Here is a 27,271-nt window from a genome sequence, read left to right on the forward strand (position 1 = left end):
TTATCTTCTATTTTTATCATTGTGTATATTTCCAGTTTTTATCTGTTGTACAGTGTCCTTGGGTGCTTTGAAAGGCGCTATTTAAATAAAATGTATTATTATTATTATTATTATGATTTAAAAAACTTGGTGAATATGACCATAAAAGGCAAAAACAGCACTTGATTTAGATATGGTTGATTTAGAAATGACCTCCCCCTTAAGCTGTTTCCAAAGTGCCTGCTATTTTTGATTTAAGTCCTATTTTGACCACTTGTGCAAATGCAGTGTTCATTAGATATTCTCCATTTTATCAAAACTGCAGCTTAACAGTTGGAACTCCTCTGGGGAAGAGGACAACGTCAGAGAGGATGGCTGATTTGTCCTCTGCTCAAGTTTAATATGCCTGGTCAGGATGGTGCCTGGAAAGTGTCCAAAAGGATATGTGCTTGAAAAGATTAGCAAATTTAAATATATGATCAAAGTACAGTTACTCCCCATGTATCATATATGCATATGCAATTTATTTCAATGTGGATTCAGTCTTTAAATCCAGCTGGATTTCATGTAGTTACAAAATAATAAATTTAATGGTAAAATCTACGTTTATTTCATTCACACAATGAGAGTGTCAAAATTTTTTACACATATTTAAAGATGGATGTCAGCACATTCATCTGTGATGTGTTGATGTTTTTTTATTTTATTTACTTTTGTTTGTGTGTATTGTGAAACCAGCATATTTTCATATCTTGAAATATGTCTTTATGATACCTAAATCTGTTTACAGTTCCTATTGAGCAGCAGTGTGAACTCAACTGCCGGGCCATAGGGTTCAGGTTCTACGTGCGACAGTCAGAAAGGGTGATCGACGGGACGCCATGTGGACAGAATGAAACTTCTCTCTGTGTGGCAGGAAAGTGTACGGTAGGCCACACACTGACCCTTTTTCTGACATACTGTAGAAAAGAGAAGGATTTTGTATTATTTATTGTAGTGCTACATGCTACATGATTACATCTATTTACAAGATCCTGCAGGGCTTTGCTGAGATGGGCAACATTTTGTTCTAACTGTTCTCACTTGTATCAAACATAATATGTCATCATCAAGCTCTGTATGTTTTCATGCTGCATTTCTGCTGCATCCTTCATGACCTTAGAGTGGAGCTTCACTTTTTCTTCATGACCTCTTTTTTTGGGTAAAGCAGCAGTGATTCAAATGTACAGATGGAGTGTAAAACATTTATAATATAAGTAAACCTTTACACACTTAGGTGGTAGCACTGGTGTAAAGATGGCTTTGAGCACCAGAGGGCAGCACAGCATAAGAATCATGACTGTACAGTATCTGTGACGCAAAGCAGCAAAAATAAAAAAATTACCCTACTGGAAACAGGACGCTGTTGCTGTGTGGGCTTATAGTTAGGTATGTATTCATTGTGCTGGATTCACTGTGACTGTTGTTTGATCAGGGTTTAACTCCAAGAAAACTGTTTAAAACACGGCTCAATTGCAATTGGTTGTGCTGACCTTACTCTTTTAACCCAGTGTCTTTCCCATGAACTGTAATCCAGCAACAGTCTTTGCGACATTAAGATTTAATCAAGACAGAAAGCCTTCTGATCTCACATTTCACTGCTAACGCACACTATTCATCGGCATTGTCATCCTTCACATGGGTACTGTTGAATCATCAAAAATAAATTGTGTTTTGCGTGTCTGAATCAAAACATGATTAATCTGCAAATGCCCATTTATGTTCCAGTTTCTCATGTTCTGGCTTATTATTTAAAAACTGAAACTCATAAGAAGTTTTTCCGGAAAAGGAGATTTTGTTCTGCATCTCTTTCTCCACTGAGATTTTCTCAGCTGGTCCAGGCCTCTGAACAGGACATCCCCCCAGCTACAAGCCAAGATATAATGTGAAAACATCTGGATAATTTAATTTAATCAGAGCCATGATTGGAATTTCATATTATTGTGGGAATTTATAAATGTTTGCAGTTGACGCTGAAGGTTTTCCCTCCCCTCCTGGAGGTTACAGGACCTTGAAGATATATACCTGACATATGGAATATACATAATCTCTGAAACAAGAGATATCAGTGCAACTATATTGATAAAAAAAAAGACCACAGTAGAAAGAGGCAGGGCAGGTAGAGGGGAAAAGCAGCAGATCCAATCATAAGTGGGTGGCTGTAGCTCAGGTGGCAGAGCAGGTCAGCCACTAATCAGAAGGTCGGTGGTTCGATCCCAGGCTGCATCCTGGCTGCATGCCAAATATCCTTGGGCAAGATACTAACCCTGGTGGTGGTCAGAGGGCCCGGTGTCAGTCATCATTGGTACCTCTTTGGATCAGCTGATAGTCAGCTGGTTTGATGCACTCTGCTTGACCCACATGATACCCTGTAGCTTGTCAAAATGCTGCAATAACTAATTGATTAAAAAAAAAAACAACTAACCTAAAAACCTTTAAGTAGAATACATTAAAAATCAAATCAGTAGCACAATGTTTGTGAAGTCAAACGTATTAGTGGTGTCAAGTATTTCAATAATAAGACTTTTTCTGATGGAGATTGTATTGATCCCCACAGGATTAGTCCTGTTGACATAAATGTGATCCTCTAACTTGACCCTTGTCTTCTAGAGTCACGTATCATAGCTATTGATATTCAGTGGTTTGCTCAGGATATTAAGTCCCACTCAACATAAAATTTTAAAACTTTCTACTCATCTATTTTTTAACGCGAGCAACAGATCAAAATACCAAATTACTCAGTGATTTCGTTTGCTCTGCTGCTGCTCTGCTTTTAAAAGCCCAGTTGGACCCAGGAGCCAACCAACTACTATGCTCTATAGATGAGCAGAGAGTACTGCAAGGTCAGGTCAAGTATGGAAGTAACATTTCCATACCTGACCTGACCAGTAACTGGCCTAAAACCCAGATTGGTGATGATAATAATGATATTTTTATTGCCATTCACTCTATATCTATTTTGGATATCCATGCATTGTTTCCTGTTAAAACGCATTATAATGTATACTATTTCTGGCATTTTATTGGAGAGGAAATGTCAATCGTGCTGGTGTGATAGTGGGTAATGTGTTACCTCTGAAATACATAACGTTATTGCCACTTTGCTGAGTTCTTTTGGAGAGTGAAGCTGCATGATTGAAAGTTACAACAGGAGCGCTTTAGAGTTAAATACCAGATTGTATTTTACGACATGTTTCATACATTCATTGCTGTTTTCAGTTGCTTCTCCATGGTAATCCACATGGAATAGAAAAACACAAACCTTTTTTTAAATACTTAATTCTGATAATTACATTAGAAATTTTTGAAAGAGACAAGTAAATGTTATAAGACATAAAAAAACCCAAATGTTTGGCATAAGTCATTTCTATTTCTTTTCCATATGGGAAGGCCAAAAAGACAACAACAATGGCAGGCCAAGATGGATATTATTATTATTTTTTAGCTCATATGGGAAATGTTGGCTCTAACAAATTGAGTTTGGTCTGTGTTTGGATGGTTGTTATAGCACCACTTAAAGCTCTGTGTTTCTTTAATTGCAGTTTTCCGTGTTCTCTTTGTCTCATCAAAATCTGCGTACTTTCTTTTGTCTCAAACAGTTTTCGTTGGCTATTTGCTAGACTAGACTAAATTAATATAAAGTAAACTTAATACTTATTACATTTCTGTGAAGAAAACTCTGACACCAAAGTAATCAGAAGATATCTCACACAAAGCTACTGCACAAACTGTTAAACTGTCCCCAAGGCACAGAGAAGTGTTACGGATATACTCCTAGAGCTCTGCCAGAGACTCTGATGCTTCTGTATTTGGATGAGAGCCAAATCATACAATAATTTTTCACCAGTTATTCAAACTTAGTCGATCCAGCAGGTCAGAGCCCGTCTGTACATAGCACATACTACTGTTGTACATTTTTCAACACGTCCAAAGCACATTACCAGAGAAAAAAGGTATTTGTCCAACTGTGTGCTATTCTCGAGAAGGAAAAAATTGTTATGTGTAACGTTTGCTGTTTATAGTTAGTGTTTGTGTATCATGTTTCCAAAGTAAATATTTAAAGCATTCATCATTTTAGCAAATGATACCACAGATGAGAGAGGGGTTCAGAGTGTTTCCTGAAGCACTATAAATACTCTCAAGTCCTGCATTAAAAATGGGTTCATTAAGGGGGAGGCATCGGTAAATATCACTAAAAGTCCAAGGTTCATGCATATTACACCAATGATTAGATCAATAAATTATTGTTAATCGTGAGATAAAGTGAAAGCCGAATATTGTTGTTGTATTTAGTTGAGTTGGAGCAAATGTTTCATAGAGGACTGTAGGATCATTTTTATGGATCTTTTAGATAATGTATCAATTTTTTTACTTTTTTAAAAATTAAACTAAATATGAAAAGTGACAAATCTAAAACTATGTTTTCCTTTAAACAAGGGCTCAAACAGTTATCCCATTTTTTTTCAGATAACTAATAGATTAATTATTTTTAGTTTAACTCATGTAGTTAATTGTTTAATTTATATCCAATCATTACATTTTATGAATTTTTCTTACTTTTATTGTATAAATAATTGTAACTGGAGCTGTTAGATAATTGTCATGCCCTACTAAGTACATTATTTTCCTTTAAATTCTAATAGAATAAAGCTTGATAAGAAGAACACATTTAATTAAATATGATGCTTGATTAAAAGTACTTGCATACGTTGTTGTATATGGATTGTTACTGGATAACTTGGGCAGTTTTTTTTTTTTTTTTTACAGTATTGATTGACTACCCCAACACGTTCTCTTACACCTGACAAGATAAATTAATATAACATTTCTCAAATGATACATGGTGTTTTATACATCAAGCTCTTCGTTTTGTAGAATGAGGAGCGCAAATTATTGCCTCAGGTGATTTTTTTTTTAAATTAATTATTATTAGGCTTATAGTCTATTTTCTGACTGAGTGAACCTTCCCTCTGTTGGAAATTCTCTTTTTAAGCTGTGTGTGAATATGTGTGCATCATTGTGCTGGAACTAGACCATCTCACACATACTGAAAAAGGATCAAAATAACCCCTAGCATTATGCTCAAGGCAACATTATACTGAGCAATCTCTAGGGAGATTACTGCAGCGACTCTGCTGCTGGTAGTTTGATTCCAGTGCAATGTGTTTTATATGTGACCTGTTCAGTAGTGCATGAGATAGTTGGCAAGATGTAGGGCAATTTAACTGTCAAAATAGCATTTGGGTTATTGTAACGTTAATAACAGTTTCAGTGTAACCTTTACCTACATTTTGATTCATCCAGTTTATGGCTTTTTTGCTTTATCTAAGTCCTCGTGGCCGGCAGGAGGAAAAGGCTGCCCACCCCTGACATGTAACAACAGAGATGAGCAGTCAGGAAGAGCAAGGGAACAAAGTCATGAGTTTAAATCATTGTTACAGTCTCATGTTACAACCACTACCTCACAGTTCTTTAATATCTCTTTAAATCTTGAGCTGTTTTTCTTTTTTTTCCTTCTTCTTCTTCTTTTTTTTTTAAAAACAAACCTCACAAACATTTGCACTAGTGTCTGGACGTAATTTTAGCTGTGGAATTCATATTGGTCTCATTGTGGTTTGCAACCGTGACCACAAGCAAATTTTTGACACTTAATCATAATAATGAAAAATTAATTCATAACATTTGGACTATATTTTTGGGTTAGGAGGAAATGTCTCTCAATGAGTTTGTTATTTTATCTCTCCATATTCAAACCATAAAAGTTATGCGCTTGCTGTGGTGATGATCTGTTACTGATTACAGAGAAAACATGGCCTTTTACCACACAGTTCATAGTTACTGTGGTCCATGACATCTTTGATATTATGCATATAACTGCCCTCCTCTGTTCTTTCTCTTCCTCTGACCTTTGGACTTGGTCACATATTTTTTAACCTGATGGACAAACACCTAATTGATTATGATTTATTTTCTTCTGATTGGACAAATTTATGGTATTTTATTCTCAATTCACTGACTATATTGAAATTTCTTGCTGCATGTGCACTTAAAATGGCATAACATTTTGGAGATGTGCTTGGTTACAGGCTTAACGCATGCCGCTCGTGGGTTTAGTGGTCAGTCTATTATTGTGGGTAACATGCCCCAGAGATTGGACCCTTTGGTTGGTGGCTTCACATGGATCATTTGTTCTGTATGGTAAAGTGCTTGGCAGATTTCAGGATTACTTTCTTGTTCTTGCCCTTGCTTTCCATTTGTTTTTACAGTATCCATCCAGCAATTTACTTAGCCTAAGTTCCAGTTCTCGTCTCATTCATCCTGGATAGGTCAACATTCCTAGAGCCCCCCACAATATTAGTAAGAAAACCCCAACAATCAGATGATAACGTATGATCGAGCATCAGGTGACAGTAGTGAGAAATAACCTCTTTTAAATTGGATGATGCGTCAGCTATCTACTGTGATCACTCTGGGGTGAGGGGTAAGAGAAGGAGAAAAAAAATGAGACCATTAAAGAAAAAATGACAAAATACAAACTATGGGAAAGAGAAGATAAATGAGAAACACAGACCACCATTCATGCTCTCATTGACTCCTACAGCTAGTTCAGGTTCACCAGTGAACCTAACGTGCGTGTCTTTAGACTGTGGGAGGAAGCTGGGCTCCAGGAGTCCTCATGCATGAGGAGAACATGCTAACTCCACACAGAAAAGTCAAGCTAAACAGTTAGTCATTGTTCAGGACATTAACACATAAATGGCTATGGACATGTAATCAAAAGGTTCTTTTGGTTCCATAGGGATTAGGTTAGACTGTTTAGCACTTTACATGTGACATATATAATAGTTTAAGAAACCGGTTAACAATTTTAGTAAAATTATAAGACTATGTCTCTATGATCAGAATTTTTGACTTGTTAAGGACATTTAATATCCTGCCTGATAAGTTTTTGTACGATCACCTTTATCTTTTAAAAGCCGAAACATTTAATATTTCCAATGAGCTGTATGTGCCATGTGCACATGGGAAAGTCCAGGTCCTATGAATGTAGTTACTCATTTCAGATGAACAGTGAAAGAAAGATCCCTTTATGTTGAGAATTCAATGCAGCTGTGAGTTCTCTCCTTTTTATACTGAGGAAGTGCATTTGAGAAGGGTGTGTATATTTTTAAAGGGCGATCACTGACCACACACTTTTCTTCTGATGGTGGTGGGCCCACCTGAGGAAAGAAAATCTATCTTTTCTAAACTATTACAGAGGCAGTAGTGGATTTGCACTACTCCCTGCCGTTCAACACAGTTAGGCAGGAACCATCTAAATCAGGAAATCCAGTTCTGAAAGCTGAAGTTTAAATTTTCTTGATCTGTGTGGACAATAAATTGATTATGTCTCGTATTGGTCTTTAAAATATTTTTGATTTAGTCTCTCTTAGGATTAATGTTTGCTGATAAGAACTGAAAGGTTGACCAGGCAGATTCCAGTACAGGTTTTGATGAATTGTTCTTTCCTAATGAAGATGACAGAATTATGGGATATCCAAACCGGTGCAATGGTGAGGTCTTAGCAATGGCCTTCCTCCCTGACTGGCATGTTTCCCAGCATCCAGATCCCAGAGCATGGCTCAGGCCAAAACTCATCAAACAACAGCCAAGGCCACTCCTCACTTCTTTACTCTGACAGCTGCATCTGTTTTATGCATCCCCAACTGTAGTGGACAGACAGACTTGTTAAAAAGGGGATGAGAGCTCTGCAATGCTGCCAACCTGGCACAGACTGGCAGAGATACCTCAATCCCATCTCTGTCAGTACAAGCCCCAGCTGCACACTCATAGGGTGTTCCCCGTCATCACTCACTGCATGGTTACAGAGCCTGTCTTCAGCTAATAGACATACATCAAAAGATATGATATGAAATTCTTACTTTTAGCTCTTCTGATACTTCAGCATGGTGTATGACCTGGCATGGAGGTTAAAGTGTTTAATATAAAACTTGAAAAAAGCACATTAAGTTTTTAAATGTCTTTTCAAAGCATCACAATTGGATATGATTATGGACAATCACTTGGACCCTGAATTTTCTTTCATTCAGTAGTGGACTTCCTAGTGTCTTTATAATCACCGCTTGAGCTTCAGGGCATGAACGCATGGCTGGACACTATCATCCAGGATTTTCTGGTAGAAAACAGAATTCCCTTAATGACCTTAACTGAGAGCTGAGAGGCCTCCAGTTGTTTAGATGTTGTTCTGGGTTCTATTGTGACCTCATAGATGAGTCGCTGATGTGCTCTTGGAATCATTCTGATAGGTCGGCCACTGCTGGGAAGATTCACCATTGTTGAAGTTTTAACCATGTGTAGATAATGGCTCTCAGTGTAGTTCACTGGAGTCCCAAACCCTTTGCAGACTGATAGGTGTCAATTATGCTTGTCAGCTGTTTCTTTAGATTGTGGCATGGTGTGTTGCTTTTTGATGCTTCTGTCAAGTTCCTGGGACTTTGAACCAGTTCTGAGTTTTTGTATCCATGTTTTTTTTGTTTTGTTTGGTTCTTTGGTGTGGTTGGGCCTGCGTTTACTTCTTTGTTTATTTCAGTTCGTTATGGTGTATAGTGGTCCATCTTGCCTTTGTTGTCAAGGCTTTATATTAGGTGTCTCTCCTAACACAGACACAAAGCTCTTGAAATGTGCTTGTAATTCCATTTTTAACTCTGCATTTTCAATTTTTTAAACAAAATGTAGCATAAAATGTACAGAAAACAAGACACAAATTTCTTACAAAATTCCTGAGACACAGGTTCTTGCTCTTTTATACAGGGAATGGAACGTCAGGTTCATGTATACAGCCACAGCACTGGACCTACCAGAGTTACTGAGACACTTGTTATGGCACTTGTCGCTGTCAGGGGTCTTGGATATAGAAATTCCAGTTGGATGACAGTTAAGACAAATGAATATAAAGATGTGAGGGAGATGACAGATTAATGTCTTAGTCAGGCCTCAGCTTCCTGGATCTTAATGGGCCCCTGCTGCCCCCCACCGGCTCTAACTGGCCCACATCAGCCTGGTTACTGCCTCTGTGTGACCTGTGGAGCTTCAGCAGGCTTCAGCACTTCAGGTTCGGGGTCAGACACTTGTTCTGCTCCATCACGTCTCTCCTGGTCTCTGCTGGTTTCTGCTACAGCTCATAAAATCTTTCCTCAGGAGATTGGGGGTATTTAACCTTGGGCCTCAATCAAGCTGTGAGAAAGAAAAGTGTCTGCATTTGATGGGATCTCCATTTGATGTATTTCCTGTATTTTACTTTTGGTTAAGTGAGGAGTTGCAATGACATTTTCAGATAGAATCTTGATAACCTTAGCTTGGTTTTCCATTTGTGGGGTCAGGTTTGTTTGGTTTTTAAATAAGAAAATGTCTTGGCAGTTATTGAATTACATTAATTACATGGCTGACACCTAGAGTGACTAATAATTTTGTGGTTCGTGATTCTTTTATGTTTTGCCATCATATTCAGACAACTGTTGCTTTGATTGGCATTAAATTTGGTATACTCATTAATGCCTACTGTGGGCAATTTTATTATATAATAGGTTTCCTTAACTTTTACAAGACATTTCAATTTGTCCATTAGTTCATGATCAAATGTAAATGAATGCTAATCGAGGGCTTTTTGTTTACTTCAAATTAAGAGAAGTTGGCATATTAACACATTAAACTGAGTAGCTGAACATAGTAAACATCAGTGTCAGTGCTATAAGGTTACTGTAAGAGCTGCTGGACTAGCTGTAGACTTTTGTTGCTGTGTTGTCTGAGTCTTTAGCCTCCACATGGGGCTATATGACCACAGGAAGAGCAAAAGTGTTTGAACTTCCATTTCCTGATTATATTCTCACAGCTCAGCTAAACAACATCTGGGCTGGCACATTGAATATGGGTGTCAGCAGAAATAAACTATTTGTACAAGCACTTTTCCTCTTAAAATACCTTCCCTAGATATTGGTAGATAAATAACTTTACATGATAAGCAACCAAAAACTAAGGAAAACGTTGACTTTTATGAGGAAATTATCATTTATATACTAAATACTTACATAATTGGTTTTATAGAACCACATTGTTTCTCTGTATCTACTGAGCTGTAGATTTAATATTGGTCTCATTTTTCAGCCTGTGATGCTTTTTTTTTTCACAGTTTGGCACTTTACCTTCCATCTTTTAGTGGATCCCTCTCTTGCCTTGATGATCATGTTTGTGTGACTGCAGCTAAGCTGTGGGCTCAACATGTTTGGTTAAGGAGGACACCAGATAGAAACTAACGTTTCTAAATAGCTTTGAATAGTTTTGGAGTTTCTGTATAGGAATGGAATAGCTGGAAAACAAGGCTGTTGGAGGTAGGGGGATAATTGGCTGATACAACAGATTAACAGCAATGAGTGGGCTTTAGCTAATGTATGGTACATTAGATGGATGATAAACAACCTGTTGAACTACAAATAGAGCAATGACTCCTAATATCTCCCGGTCTCCCATACAGGTTTATGAGGCTATACTATATGGATACAAAACTGTATTTTTAGCACTCAGGAGTCACAGAGGTCTTCTTCAGAGAGACGGCTGTTGACAGTAATTTGCTGCTGTCTGGGTGGCTGTCAAATGAAGAGACAGTTGAGGACATTTAATGCCTCATCGGTTTGTTTGGAATGTCAGTGATCTCAAGCACTCAATATGTGGTCAGGAGGACTTATTTTAAAATAAGTTAAGAACTGCAGGTGTGAATAGGTATGTATGGGTTTTCTGTGCTCTCTTCCAGGTTCTTGCTGTTCAGGGTCAAACTCCACCGTGAATACGATTTTATCTGATGACATCTAATTCTAACAGCTTTATTAATTAAACACCGCCAGCAGATGTATAAACTCATTTGACTTTGACATTAGCTATCAAAAACTCTTATACGCTTTCTTCACTTATCACTTAAGCAGGATAAACACTGTGCAGTTTTGAGCTGCCTCATACAAAAGACAAGACAATAAAAGAATTATAGTATTATCTTTGGCTGTGGTTTCACAACTGTGGTCCATCATACATGGTACATCATGATCACCAGGTTAGTGAGAGAGGTTCAAAGTTGTTTAAAGACACTGACACCAAAGATTATCTGGGAAAGAATTATGACAGAGCCAAAAAATGAAGATACTCATGTGAAAGACTGAACAATCAATTCAATTGTGAAAAGCAAAAAAACCCACAACAAACAAAATATGAAAAAAAAAAACATGTTTGCCATTAAAGTAAAGAAGTAAAGAAGTTTAACTAGTGTAGTTGCGGCAGCAGAACTTTGTTTTTATGTTTGACAGCAGCTGTTGTCGTGACTGTACTGATGAGAACACAGCAGGAAGACAAACTGTCACTGTTATTGTAGTGTGTGATTCACTAGGTATTATTATAGTACACTAAGCATGCATTAAATCATCGATGTTGCATGAAATCTCACAGTGTGTGGGAGCCCTTAGAAAGGTAGTTTATGTGAACATATTGTGAAGAGCTTTGATTTAATATCTCCTCAGGCTTTGTATTTTAAAGTCTGGTTTAAAAAATGATATCGTTGTGAAGTTTGTTTACGGAATCCTTCGTTAGAGACTTTGGGCTGTTGCATTTGAATGATGTAAACAGGGAGGGTCTAATTAAGAACTATGAAAATACATCATTCCCACATTACATTCCTCCGTCTGCAGCTTCTGTTTTATCTTCATCTGTCTCAGATAAAGACATCACATCAGACAGGCTCCTACTGTCAATCTTTATAAATCTTATCTTAAAACACATTTGTACTTACTGGCTTTTATTACAGCATGAGAGTTATTTGTTAATTCATATTTGGTGTTTTGCTATCTCAATACTCTAAGTTATTTTATTAGGTGTGTTGTATTCTTGTACAGTTATTTTATTAGGTGTGTTGTATTCTTGTACAGTTATTTTATTAGGTGTGTTGTATTTTTGTACAGCACTTTGGTCAACGCTCCTGTTGTAATAAAATGTGCTATATAAATAAATAAACTATAACTATAAACTATGAAAGTGGTTGGAGTTGAGCAAGTCAAAAGAAGATGAACCTATAACATGAATGCAGGTACTACCTCTGACATTTACAGTAGATGTACAGTATAGCATCAAGCTACAGTGATAGCCACGTAGGAGGACACGTAGTCCATTATGCTAATTCAAACGGCACAGGCAACGATGAGGGACTAATGTTTGACAATGGCTGCTATAGTGTTTAGTGAAGAACAAACCTCCCATTCATGACTTTTACACTTGGCTTTGCACAGCTCGTGGCAGGAATATAACTTCAGCTGCAGAGTCTGTCCATCACAGGCCAAGGACAAATAGAAGCAGCAGCTTACTTCAGCCACACCTTGCCCCTCCCATCCTAACTCCCTTCTCAGCCTGCTTTATTCATTAACTTGCCTTCCTCCACTCCAAACCTGCCTTCTTCAGTCAAACACATTGCTTGAAGGGAACAATCATGGGACCTACATGTCTGGCCTTGCTGACTAATATGTATCCCAGATGCACCAAAATGATGATGTTTTCTCTCCTTCCTACTTTCTGCCTTTTCTTGACTTTTACTGACCAAATTAAAATCAGTGTAAAGTGTTTACAAGAGGTCTATAAAGATCATTGGAGGGGTTGAATTTCTGCAGGTATTCTTCTTTCTACTCTAAAGTAACACAAGGAAAGAATGATGTAAGTGTAAAAGAGTAGTTACAAAGATATTACAGCTGTCAGGTAGACAGTCCCTGAGGACACACTTGCTAAAAATGTTTGCTGTCAAGTTTTGGCTACTTAACTTTAGATTTAAATACCACCCAAACAGCAAATGGCAAGAAATTAAAAACATGACAGAGAATAAGAACAGAAGCTGAATACAGGGTTATATGAGCATGTGTCTGTTGGACTCTGACAGTATACAGTAATGTTGAGCCCACCTGCAGTAGAGCATGACTCTGGCGTGTGTGGGCTGGAAACTGGAGGAATCAGTCGCCTTAAGCCAAGCTTGCTTCAGAGCTGACCCACTTGTAGAGGGAAGGATCCTGGGATATACTGGAGAATCAGTCTGGCTCTGTCCAACCTCTGGGCTATGCCTCCGTAATGAAAGAGAAACATCAAGGGAGAAGAAGATGATGTCTGTATGTACATCATGACGGATGTGCTGCTGAAAGGGGCCATTCCCATCCTATGTGTCTGCAGCTGTGCTTGACTGGAGAGATTATTGTCACTTGGTTGCTTACTGTGCAAGATGTACATGCTGGTTCATGGTATGTACTGTATGTGTGTGGCCCATGGTGAAAAAAAGCAAATCTGGAAATCGATCAGTTTTAAGGAGAAGATAAGTTTTAACTAAAGGGGAAGGTTAGGGAAGTAGTAGCTGTGTTTACAGTTAGAGTGGTTCAATAAAATACTTTGTGTGCGTGTATGTGTGTGTGTGTGTGTGTGTGTGTGTGTGTTTGTGCATGTGTGTGTTTGCTGACATACTTCCAACACAATCGAAGCCAGATGCAGGTGTGCAGATATTTGTTTCTTGGTCCTCCTTGCACTCAGTGTCTAGCTCTGTGAAACAGTTTAACAGCATATTAAAAAGAAGGTGGTGGAAGGGTGTGATTTATTAAGAATACTGCCAAAATACATATCATTACCAAGCAAATATTTGGCACGCTGTTCAGCTCACTTAAAACATGTGACTGCACACATAAATTTTAGGTTCCAAGCTTCATAGTAGCTAATAGTTTTACTGGAAGCAGATTAGGCATGAGCTGCTGTTGAAAGCATTTCAAATTTGCAGTTAGTTGTATCAAGACAAAGCGAGTCTTGGTGTCCGGTTATTCAGTTTATTAAATAAACATTTTCAGTTCTTCTGTGTAAACCTGTGTAGTTTTTTTTTTTTATCCTGTTCCTATTTCCTGAGATTGTAGTAGTCTTTTAAAACAAGTTACATATATGTATTTGGTTAAATTTCTTTCCTATCAAGCACCGAAAGGCTTTAAAAAGACTTTCACTTCTGAGGAAAGCATGTCACTAGTCCAAGTGATCAGTGTAGAGAATAACTAAATATATTACAATGCTCTTTCTCTTCTTGCCCCTGGTGGAAATTTACAGGAAGCAAAACTGTTGTACAGTGGAGCAGAAACAGAAGGGGCTTTTGGCTACAGCTGCATGTTGGAGTGCTTTGTTCTGAAAACCAAAAGAAAAAGAACACACGGCATAATGTGGACAAGAAACTGGCTGACAGAATGGAAAGCGCACACCTAATGGCTGTTGAAAATGTTCACGTCACTGAGTTTTACTATTTACATAGCCACCCCCCCCCACTCCCCCCCGTTAAAGTAATTCTAACCATTTTCGGAAACAAAAAAAGAGACAGAAACTGCCTTAAGTCAGCTGTGACTGAATCTGAGTATGACCACCTTACACTAAACAGTTGTGAGGCAGAATCGCACCTCAGCTTAAGGTGTCATGGTTTTTCCCAAAAAGGAGTGGCATAAATTGCAGAGTCTGTAGTTTTAATTGTTGTGCAGTTAAACATTTGATGTGAGTGGACAAAATACAAGTCATGTGCAGCAGTCATAATGTAATTGTGAATGTTGGTATGTGCGTGATACCTTACTGTGAACTAAATTCAATTTTTTTTCTATTGAGGAAAAAAATGCTGTGTTACACAACGATACGATTGTTTGAATAAATGTCTGATTCCGTTTCTTGCAAACATATCATGTTTTCAAAGCAGTCACATGGTATTCATCACAAGGCTCACAAATACACATCACTGTCAAAATCTTTGAAAACAAAGAATCAGTGAGTGACACTGGTTGTTTGTAGTAATTACAACCTATTCATACCCACAGTCTCCACACACTTTCACAATTCAACATAAATGACAATATGTTAGATATTAAAACATAAAGTCTTGAAATAACTTGCTGATCTTTGGGCACAAGATTTAAGGGCTTTATCAGTTTAGTTTTTCTTTCTGTTATTAAACAGAATGTCTGACCTTTGTTTGCTCATCAGAGGTATAACCTTATAGTCAATAAGCCATTTGCAGCAGCATGTTTCCATGGTTTCCATGTGCCTTTTCAAAATAGAAAAGTTTTCAATTATCTTAAGCTTATTTCTGGCCTGTGTTTGCAAGGGTCTTTTTGTGCTCCGATAGGTCCAGCCACAACGGCCCCAATGTGCTTGTGCTGTGTATATTATATTATGTGAAAACCAACTGTCACATAGTATGATGAAGAGTGTCTTCCTTACCTCAAAATGTCCTGGTGAATTAGGATTTAATGTTGTGGAAACAATGGTGGTGCAATATAGGAAAACCATATGATGAGTCAGGTCTTCTTGGCTGCAGCAGTTATCCTTCCAGCGCTGCAATGTGGCTCCAATAGGACACAAGAATCTTATTGTTTTTGAGTTGTTGTTCGCGAACAAAATGTGTTTTTCATATGGGGTCTTTTTCACTTGTAGGTGAAGTTTTTTCTGCATTGTGTCATTGTAGTATTAGCAACAAGCATTAGGGTGAACTTCTACTTAAGTGTGTAATTCTGTAATTGACTTTTTTTGGCATCTTTTGAAGATTGCATGCCTACCTGTCGTAGCACATAACCCTGCGGGTTATCTTACACTTTCATTTTAGACCCTCAAGAATTTCCTTCCTCTCTTTTTGCCAAACTGAAAAAAAGTCTTCAAAACTTCCTCTCTAACTTCCAATTTACTGTAGTTGTAGCTGCCACACTCTGCCTGCTTTTCATCTCTTTTCTCTCTCCCTCCAGTTCATTCTCTACCGCTCACCCTCCCTCCTCTAAAAAAGAAAAAAAAAAAAAAACAACCTGGTCCCCCTTACCTCCCCCAGCTGCACCTCCCCCAGCTCAGTTTACAAGGGGAGCTCATAGAGATCAGTTCAATAGTGAGAGGGTTCTTTTGGCATTCTCAGAGCTACAGCGGTATAGAAGAGGCTGACGGGAGCAGCCACTGGACCCGTGTGGACGCCTCAGTGACCGCTTGAACATTTCTGTGCCCACATGAGAGAATGCTGTCAGGACTGGCTCTTCTGCTGCTCGTCTGCCTCCACATGCGTGTGCAGGGGAAGCTGCGGTCACAGGTAGGATCTGCCTCACCTATGAGTCCTGGGGGAACCTGGTAGAGAGGGGCGATTTTCATTGATACCAATACTCTGGCCATGACAGAAGGGGGATTTCTTCATTTTTTCAGTTTGTTATGTACTCTTTACAGTTGCTGATATATTGCTGATATGTGGCTTCATGCCTGTCACCATGAGAAATGCTATTTACTTTATTGATTAGAGGTCTGAGTAAAACATCCAAATCTATAGAGTTAGTTGCAAGTAAGCCTGGTACTTCTTTCCATCTAGTGTCCTGTGGTTGCAATTAGTACTGGGCAGTGTCACTCCATAACTTGAACTGTCATTATAGCCCCATGATCTTGTGGTCCAACTACTGAGTGGAAGTATTTACAGTATTGCTGTTCTCACTGTGGCTCTGCTTGCTCTCTGGGCTGTTTATTTTTCCACAGCACATTCACTGGCTGCTTGTGGAGTTAGATTTCCCTCCTAGTGGAAGACTCAGTGAGTCAGGCCTGTCTTGGGACTATAAAGATGTACTTAAAGCTCTATTAAGGATAGACTGTCATCCTGCATTAGCCTGTCACCACTTGTGCATCAGCTCATCTGGTTTTACATCACCTGCATTTGCCTGGAATTAATGAGGCCAGTGTGAGATGCCTGCGGGTGTTAATGTAAACTCATGATGTGCCAACAGGCTTGATGAGGATGTCTTTCCAAATTTGATATGACTTTAAACTACATGCCTATCAAGCTTAAATAAACATTATAATATATCAGTACATAAACAGTTGGTAAGACGTGGCTGAATTGATGAAAACCCCTTTGATGGTCATTTACATTCTCAACTACAGGATAAAGACAGCTGACACTGCCTCGTGCAGGAATAACTCTGTTATATCTACTATTTGCCTGTATTTTCTGTGAATATCTGTATTATATTAGACTGACCCCACTGCTCTACTTGCAAACACAACATTTAAAATCAACTCAATTCATATATTTAGTTTTCCTTTAGATAGTTTTATTTTGACTTTTTTGTAAACCAGATATGTTGACAAAACAGTAGAATACAATGATTTTACTTGCCACAAAGCCATTCACAGATAATTGCAAAACAATTGTCAGTTTCATCCTGATAAAACTGGCTGATAAATGTATTGCTGAGGAAACCCCCAAATATACTGGCTACATTAAGCACCCACTGTGAAGCATATATAATGCGTAATGAATGTTTTGAGGCTGATTTTTGTTAAAACTGGGACAGTAATTGACAGATGGAGACAACAGAGCAATCAGCTCATATTCAGTTTTTGACTTCTTAAAGGCCACCTGAAGTCTCAGAGGCCCCCAAACAGAATATTATGGTTACAGCAGTATTGTGGTTTATATCACATACATTTTACTGGCACACACTGCAAAATTCTGGCAGTATTTAGTTTGTTCAGCCCCTGTGATTAGTCTCTGTCTTTTTGTGGATGTTCTCAGCAGGAGCTGTTCAGAGTCTGTGATTCTCTTTCCAAAGCAGTTCTTCTAAATCAGGGCTGTGAAGTCAGGAGAAACTCTATACGTTTTAATGGCTGTAGATTGATCACACTTCTATTTCTGAGTGTTTTACAAGCATGGATGCCTTTAGTGAAGTTAAGAGTAACTGTGCCCTTTGCTCTATAGTCTGTGAGGGCATTTTGTGGTTTGGATGAGGCTTCTTTTTTACTGTTGGGATCAAACATCTTGCCACTCTCTCTGTACATAAAAGGTTACAGATGTGCTTTCATGCAGTAGCCTGAAATCAAGTGTGGAACCTTGTAAATTCAAAAATGACATTTTGGTAAGTTGCTTATTTGTTTATTTTATCGGCAGAAACAGAAATGCAATGCAATTTGTATTTTTTTAAACCACAGGTGTTTTGTCCTTACTGCTTATCCAGTGTTACAGTAAATACTTTAATTCCAGCTTGTCAGCCCATTTTGGTTGAACTTTTTCTGTTATTGATTTCAAAACATACTGTGTTTTGGAGAGTGGAAGGCTGAGTGATTATCATTAAAAAAAAACCCACTAGAGCTTTGGTTTCTATTTATGGCTTCAAACCAGCATATTCGAGATAGAAGCAAAATCTGAGAAAAAGTTCTAAACTGATCAAATCTGCAAGTATTGAGATATTGATGAAGTGACATTTTCATGTATACATTCATAAACAGACTCTAAGCTATTTTGGCATCATTCTTTTTCTCATAATATGTTTCATTTGTGATGGAAGATTTAAATCATTTAGCTATATATTTAGCCAAAATGTGTTTGGCTAAATTAAAAGTATAAATGTAGCTGAAATTACCTGCGGTGTGTATGTGTGTGTGTGTATGTGTATATATATATAGAGATATAGAGAGAGAGAGAGAGAGATATAGAGAGATAGAGATAGAGATAGAGATATAGATATAGATAGATATAGAGATATAGATAGATATAGATAGATATAGATAGATATAGATATATAGAGAGAGATATAGTGGCAATTGACCACTTGCTAAGAACATGCACTTTCTAGGTGACTGGTGTAACTATAATGAAAACACATTGATTGCAGGAGTCCTCAACCCCAACTTGTCATGGCAGATGGTTGCCTCTCCCTGAGCCTGGTTTCTTCCTGTTAAAAATGAGTTTTTCCTTCCCACTGTTGCCAAGTGTTTGCTCTTAGGGGCTAATTGTTGGAGTTTTCTCTGTAGGGTCTTTACCTTACAATATAAAATACCTTGAGGCAACTGTTGTGTTTCGGTGCTTATATAAATGTAATTGAATTAAACAGAACTGAATATGATTGTTATCTTGAAATAATTAGGGTTAGAGTCAGTGGACAATCTCAGTTTGTTTCTTTTCTACCATGTACACTTAATGTTTAATTAAGCTTAAAGACGGGCTGTTCAGTGTTTTTTGTTTTTTTTAAAGGAGAAACTTGTAAACGAACTCTTAAATACTGCATAAGCTTGATAGCTGGACACATTATATTGTGTTAAAAGACTCTAGCTCTCCCTTATAAGGTGACCTTTGCAGGTTTTTGTTTTTGTGCAAAGCTGTGTGATAAAGAGTGTTTGCTGGAAGTCTGTTTACTCAGCCTTTTGTAACTTTGGTTTTTAATGAATATGCTATCATCCAGCACTAGCTGTCACCGCAGGGAGAAATAGTAAACAGTGTATGAGGTATCAGAGTGGGTCTTTTTTTTTAAACTGTAACTTGCTGCTTTATATTTTAATGCAATTAATATTCCTTGTCCTCCTTAACTAAGGCTCTGCTGGTAATAAGCTGAACAATAACAGCTTTTTGTTTTGGGGTTTTAAAGGACACAGAAAAGACTATCCTTCAGTCTCTTTAAATTCTTGTCTGAAATACTACAACCCCAAGGACACAGACATGTGGACAAACTCAAAAATAAAAACAAGGCAAACATTGTTTAGAGGACTGGCTTAGAGAAAAGCCATCTCTTTTTTTATAAACCAGATTTCCAAAACTAAAATAAATCTGCAAGTTTTGGTCATATTGTTGATTTACTTCCAGAAAAGTCTATTATTAAATATAGAAATTAGCATAAAGGTTAATGTGATCTGCAAAACAGTGAAGGAGGATTTTCTTTCTCTGTTGTTAAACTAAATTGTTTACACAGGAAAGACTAAATCATTCGGTCATGTCAGTTTATGTTTAAGATTGTCATGCGAGAGCTCAATAGTAATGTTAACTCCACAGATACAGATGTGTTTGAAGTGCTGACTGAGATAAAAGCAGTGTCGCAGGCCTTTCCTCATTAAAGCCAATTAAAGTTCCATAGCATCTTAACATGTGGGGGACAGATGCTACTATGGTCTGATGTGCGCTTTGTGTATTTTATTTAAATCCAAACCAAACCTCCAACCATATTTGATATCAATCTTTACAGATTTTTTGTTTTTTGGTCCTAGAAATGTTTGTACAATATCCATAATGTCATTTCCAGACACAACATCACGTCTTGAAATTACTTCCGCTGTAAATTCTTTGTCGTTGGGATGATACTGCCTCTGTATTCTCAACCTGGAAGCCAAGTCGGGGCTGTATTGAATTTCCAGATGAACTTGAGCGTCACAGCTGACCAAGTCATGATCACTTCATTGGCCATTTTCCAAAGAATTTTACAACCTTTCTATGTGTGAATCTGTAGAAATGCCCAACATGTGCACCAAACAGGCTCCTTTAACCTTATGCTCATAAATATGTTTTACAGTACTGGACTAATTCCATCACAGGATTCAGTTTTATGTAAGACTAGTTTTATTGTGAGAAGCGTCTTGGTGGAAAGCACGATGTCTAATTCATTGTCAGTTAAAGAGTTAAAACCTCCACTTTTGTGTCAGTTTTGTTTACACAAGTGTTAGTAATATTGCTTTGGTATATTTGGTATAATGAAAATAGAGAAAAGGAGACAGCAGTTCATGGCTCACAGTATTGTTATTTTGCTTTTCTTTTGGGGTTGATAGGAAAGCTGAGGGAAAAACTGCCAAAACACAGGTTAAAAGGTTATGGTGGGGATCCAGTGTGGATTCATGTGGATTAAGACTTGGGGGGGGGCTTAACCACCGCAGCCTCTCCAGACTGAGAAAACATCCTTTTATTCATAACCGCCTCCATTACATTTTTTCTTCTCTGCAGAGTTTGGCCCAGCAAGATGTGAGTTATTCAGGGTAAGAAAGTCAGACCTGAGAGTTGTCATTTTAAACTCAAATTGCCATAAAAAAAACCCAACCGCAGAACAATGTGATACAGCCACTATGTCACCCTCTGGCTTATGACCGTCATTGTTTGATGCTCTGATTTCTTTTTATTTGTTTTATGGGGTTTTTTTCAAGCCTGGAGGAAGCATATTTTCAAGTGGAGTTCTCCGTTATCAGCTAACACTATAGCTTAAAACAATAACACAGTACATATATCGACTGTGGGTGCGTCCTACAGGCGTGTGTATCGTACAAATAAAACAAATAAAACACTAGAATTTTACTCACTAAAACAGAGCACAGGGGTCTTGTACCGCCTGACTACACAGTGTGACAAATTATTTGTCATATCATTATTTTAATGCTAGCTTTTGAAACCAGTCTCAACTGCTATTTCAAGGAACTGCAGTTTTACTCACTTTAAGGTCTTTTCGCTTTCTTTTCTTATAACTTGCTGCCAGCTGTCTGTGCTTTCTGCCGACCCTTTTATGTACTGTTGAAGTCAAAATGCTTTACTGCATTCATATCATTAAACAGAAAGAAGAAAGCTATAGGAATGACATAAATATCATACTTGCAGTAGCTGTGTCCATGCTATCTGTGTAAGACAGTTGGACAGAATTTACTTATATCTGGACATAACAAATAAACAATTCTTTGAAGCTGAAATATGCAAATTTATATTGGCAATGCATAACATGTAAATCACTGTGTTATGTTGAGCCTAAAACTGAAAACACATCAATGGACCTCATGTAGTCTCCTAGATCCTAGTTGGTATAGTGCAGCTGCCCACATCTGGATGCTACGTTGCAGTGTAGCTCGGTGGTCTAGCCGCAAGCATGTGCTGCTGTAAGTCAGTCTGTCACCCCAGGACTGGATGTGTCTGTCAGCTGCAGATGATTCTGTCTCAGCACCCTAAACACCATCTGACAATGTGCAGAAACTGGTGCCTTTGTTTTCCCAAGCTTGGAGCTTTGTAGTTCGGGTAGTTTGTAAGAAATAAGATGTAGGCCACTGCCTTCTATAAGCCTGTTAATGTCAAGAATTAATTTCATGTGAGTAAATCATGATGTTGAGAAGTAAGCATCATTTCAACCAAGGATTAAATTGCTTTAAATGTGTTGTCAGGCTCCAGACATGTGTCACAAAGAGCTGTTATCCCTGTTAATATGTGGCAAACTTTCAAAGTGCAAAAACACAAATAACCCTGCCTGGCGAAACCTCACAAAAGATTTAGTTTCTGCAGCAGTTACAGTGTTTTTCTGCTTTGAGAGGTTCCTCTGCCAAGGAGTGCCTGTTTTCCATGACATTTCTTTTTTCTTTTTTGTGTGTGTCCCGTTTGGATCTTTAGCCATCAGAATTGATGTCTTAAGGCCAAGAAAGATGCCAAGCGGATTTATTTTACCAAGTGGATCATCATGGTCTTGCCATATTGGTCCATTTGATTGACCTTTATTATAATTATGAATTTATTTTAATTTCGGTTGCTACAAACGGGACAGAAATGACTGGGGGATAGGACAGGGAGAAAGAATGAAAGAAAGAGAGGGAGAGAAAGAAAACCAAAGGGGAGAAGAGACGGTGAGAAGGGGGGAAGAAAGAAACCAAAAAACCCCCACAAACAAACAAAACACCTGGGTCACCTGTGTGGAGAAAAAAAAAAAGAAGAGAAAGCAAACAAAGAGCAACATAATAAAAAAAACAGCACCATCACAATAAACTAGCTAGCAGTAGATAACAGTAGACACTAAATAATAAACGATATTGTGCAGCACGCACGATAGACAGCGCACAATGTGCTTTGAGGCAGCAGCCAAGAAAGGTGTAGTCCGCATCAGTGAACACCCGTGTGTACACCTGTGTGTACACCTGTGTGCACACCTGTGTGGATCAGCATGCTTGTATTCCAAAGGTTTCTCCATGTAACGATCTGCTAGGGAGTAGGGGGAGCCATAGCCCCGTCCACCAGGGTATGAAGCAGGTATGGAGGAGATCCAGGCCCCAGATATCCAGAGGCCCCAGAGTACAAGGACCCGAGGAGGACCACCAAAGGGGGGGGCAGGGAAACCGTGCCACCCTCCTGGGAAGAGCTGAGTAGAGCCCCAAAGGAGAGGTCATCCCGCAGCTACGGAGCAGAGACCAGAGGGGGTTGCAGTGGCGTGCCCGCAGGCTCTGCCGGCAGCCAGCTGTGCCAGAGAGGACCGAGCTTCAGGCCCAGAGGCCAGAGGCCTGAGGGCACCCCACCCCCCGGATTGGAGCCCAGCCGGGCCACAGGCGCCCGGCCCCGCCAATCGGCCACCAGGAGTGAGCCGGTACAGCCCCAGACGACAAAGACCACCAACACACCAACGTCTGAGGGCATCAGCCACCGGCAGGGAGTGTGGTGAGGGGAGATAGGCCTCCGTACTTTAGAGGGCCTGAGATGTACCCAGAGAGGTTGAGTCTAAGACCCAACCTGACATATAGACACAGACGAACAGGCGCACGCGGACACAAAAATGAGAATTTTTAATCTACACTAATGGCTTCTGTGGGTTTTTTTGGGTTTTTTTGTTGTTTTGTTGTTTTTTACAAAATGTTCATTTTGGTTCTCAAATTCTGCAAATATATATGGATTAGTCAGTTACAGACATAGATGTATACCTTTTTAAGTCTAGTCTGTCACCAGTTTTTTAGTCATCTGGTTGTTAGGTTAATTAAAACAGTGTACAAAAAAGATCCAAAAATAATATATATCTAGTAATGTCCTGCTCTAAACTATAGATCAGGACACACTCCCTTGTTGGCCTCGTATACTCTCTATACAGTACTGTATACTGACGGGAGTTTAGATAAACTGGAATATTAGAAAAAGCAGCTGATTATGGTGGTCTACAGTCACTGTTATCACGTGGTTGATGTTTAAAATTGATAATTTTTTAGGTCAATAATTATAAGATAATGAATATAAAAATTGTTTAAGAAATACTTTAAGTCACAGGAAGCCATTTTTGGGTTTGTTTAATAAAAAAGTATATTGTACTCATAAATGTACATTGTTAATTATGGCTTCCAACCAAATGATGCATTAATTGATCCATTCTCATTAACTTGGAATGAATCCATTAAAAATACAATGGTAGGGGTGCTGGTTTGTGCCACGTTGCCCACCATCGGCGCCTGAGATGAGCATCACTGTTGTATTATTATAGAAAGAAAGAACGTATACTTCCTCTCTGCATTTAACCCATTCACTCAGTGAAGCAGTGGGCAGCAATGTGTAGGGACGGTACCTTGCTCAGGGGTATCTCAGGGTAGCCATTCAGTGGATTCGGACCACCGACCTTCTGATCATGGGGCTTCCACCCTACCTACTGAGCTATCCCTGTTAATAGAGTGTTATCCTTACAGTATACAGTGCCTCAGGGCAGTTGTTGTTGTGATTTGGCACTATATAATTAAAACTGAATTTAATTGAATTGTTCTGCCTAATGGCTCTTTATGTATGTGACTAGATAGGTAGAAACGTTCTAGGTAAAGGTAAAGGTGTAATTGAAGAGCATTGGACTCCTTAAACAATTTGAACCGTCTGTCCAAAGTAAATAGACGTGAACACACATTGACAGCTGACAGCAGATCGAAAGCCTTCCCTCAATACAGATAAACAGAGCTCTACAGACGCCACCATAGCTAGGATTATGCACTTTAATTGAGAGGGGAAAACAGAACTTAGGTGACTGCAATCTGCAGTCTACTGACATCTAGTGGTGAGATTTTACACACTGTAACGTTTCTATTTTACATACTTCTACTACAAAATCGACTTAATAACAAATCTAAAATAGAATTATATATATTGTCTTGACCTATTAAAAACATAAATAATCATCTGATGACAGCAAAGTTATAAAGCTGGAATATGAACAATAATACTACTTTTAATGAACAAACAGTGTCATATATGAGTGGCCGTAAGAAGAAGACATGTATTGGCTATGCAATAAAGCATTAAAGCAAAGGAGTACAATATATTATTGGGTTCAAGAGGTTAATGTCTCTGCATTTACATGACGTCATTAGTGTTTTATTATTTATTTATATTAAATCATTTTAGGATTTTCAGTCATAACCACAATACTAAGCAGTGGGTCCTGAGGTCTCTGCTCTACTGTTTTTCAGTATTCAAATATTAAAGCTGCAGCGAGAAGTACATTGAAATATAGGCCACTAAGGATAGACTTGCTGTTCAATAAGAAAGAGACTAACTTCTCAGGCTCACTTCTCAGGATATCTGTGTCTAATTCTAAATGTCTTGTTGTGTTTTCTGGGAGTAGACGATATCTCCAGTGACAAGTGCCTTTGGCAAAACTGTGTAGAATTGAGTTTGTTACAGAAAACTCTGCAATGTGATGACTTTAACCCAGCTGCATTGCGTGGGAAAATATCATCAGGATCTGCTTTAAGATGATGCTGTTTTCAGTGTTCATGAGTTAACTTAAGGTCGACTCCACTGTCCTGACACATGTAACCATTTCCAGATGAAGGTGGGCTTTAGCGACATTTTCAAAATCCTGTTACAGTTCCACTAAAAACAGGGTGGTTTTCCTCAACAGATGGCACAAACCACCCACAGAGAGAAGGCGAAAAAAACATTGACGTGTTCTCAGAAACTAGGGTGAGGTTTAAAAGTTGTCTCTTTTTTTTTTAACAGCCACACTGAGATTTCTGTTTGAGTTTAACTTGTAGCAGCTAGTGATATATAGATGTTAAAGATGTATTAAAATGTCACCGTCTTCACATCATTTTGATGGACTCACGTTTGTCAGAAAAGTATGCAGAGCAATGTTAGTGCTTTGTACAACTTACAAGACCAAAAAAAACTTGATTTTAATCGAGATATCGAGACATTCCTTACCTTTCTAATATGTGTACAGAGTGTAGAATCTCTTGGCCCTTCCTCATATCAGAAGAATGAAAATCCTGGTTGTTTTTACATCCACAGTCACAATATATTACACTAACTATTCAGATTTGAAGTCAATAAATTCTCCACTCCTACATTAACGTGTTTTGGTTTAAAGATTTTCCCATCCAAACGTCCACAGATAACCTCTCACCATGTCAGCATCTGTTTTATGAGAGGAACTTTTTTCCCTTTTTCAGGCAAATGCTGCCTCGCTTCTATAATGGTGTTGTTTTAGTTTGAAGGGATTTACGATGAAAATGGAGATGCAGAGGAGATATTCATTCATTGGTAGTCATTTAAACAGACAGCCCTACTTGACTCCATTTTAATTGGTTTTCCATGGTAGATATGCTGTGCTGTAGCCAGTTTAAATGTCCTCAGATGCGTTTTACCATATATTATGCATTTCGTTACAGCCAGATTGTAGCTTTTGAATTGCTCTGTATTCGTCGATCTGTAAAGTGAGATCATAAAGTGCAACGGTGCTTCTCTGAATGTTATTCTGTTATGTTTAGTGATTTTCATACAGAGTTTCCAACATAATTCCATGCTGACCACCAAAGCTTTTGGGAGTTTTATTTAAAAAAATTTCAGCACTCTTAGTTTGCTGTTCTTTTCTCCCATCACTTATTTCCTGTGTTGAAGAAGGCATTTCATGTTTGCTTTGGCCCAGCTGATGCTTTGGCCAAGAGCTGACTGGCCTGCTATGGGTGGGAGAGAGCAAGAATTTCATTTTGAGTTCACCCCAACTACCTTAGTCCACCCATGGCCACTATTTCTTCTTCCACCTCTCCGTTCTCTCTCTTTTCATCACTTTCTTATACCCTTCTCCACCTGTTTCTCCATTTTCCACTGTGTTTCTGTATTTTCACTGTTCTGCAACTGATTTATGGTGATCTATTTCTGCAAAATCCATGGGGATGATCCTATTTTTTTCTTATATACTTCCTTTATTTTTGTTTAGATCATTTCACTACAGGAACATATGTGAAATGGTGAAATCGACCAGTATTGGTCTTCTTCGTTGAGGGTTATATTTAACAGTTTTTTATGCTGAGTGGAGTATGCTGGGGTTACACCAAGTGGAATGCATCAGCTGCATCTGTGAATTTACATTAACGCCTGGTGAAAGTTGTAATCTGATTTAGAGTTTTGAAGGTGGCTCTTTCGTGTCACAATTTCTTTCCCTACCGTTATGTTGGTAAATGTGGTTGTACTGGACTTAAGCTTGTCAGACATGCTAAAGCTTAGCATGTCTGACTGTACGGTAGCGCACTGCAACCAGTTTTGACTTCTGGGCCACCTGTTTAACAGCGACAGACTTTTACTGCTGCTTTGACTCAATTTATGGATTGCTGATGTTAACTGTTCTATTTTTACTGTGACCAAGTATCCTGTAATTTATTGCCACCAGTGTGATGAAGAAACCTCATACTGTCGAGAGGA

General features: G+C 38.4%; 1 protein-coding gene across 3 annotated transcripts in view; it reads left to right on the plus strand.

Annotated features, from left to right (window-relative positions):
* Positions 1-27,271, plus strand: part of thsd4 (thrombospondin type 1 domain containing 4) — a 53,964-nt gene that overhangs the window by 17,514 nt on the left and 9,179 nt on the right. For 2 of the 3 annotated variants that reach the window (XM_005727602.1, XM_005727603.1), the window contains exon 7: positions 770-906. In XM_005727602.1, coding sequence (XP_005727659.1) covers positions 770-906 — 137 coding nt within the window. Of the gene's footprint in view, positions 1-769; positions 907-15,922; positions 16,163-27,271 lie in introns of those variants that run through there. The other variant, XM_013909462.1, reaches the window with a different exon arrangement.

The sequence above is a fragment of the Pundamilia nyererei genome, unplaced genomic scaffold (assembly GCF_000239375.1).
Source record: "Pundamilia nyererei isolate P.nyererei 1_Seehausen unplaced genomic scaffold, PunNye1.0 scaffold00025, whole genome shotgun sequence".
NCBI classification, from domain to species: Eukaryota; Metazoa; Chordata; class Actinopteri; order Cichliformes; family Cichlidae; genus Pundamilia; species Pundamilia nyererei.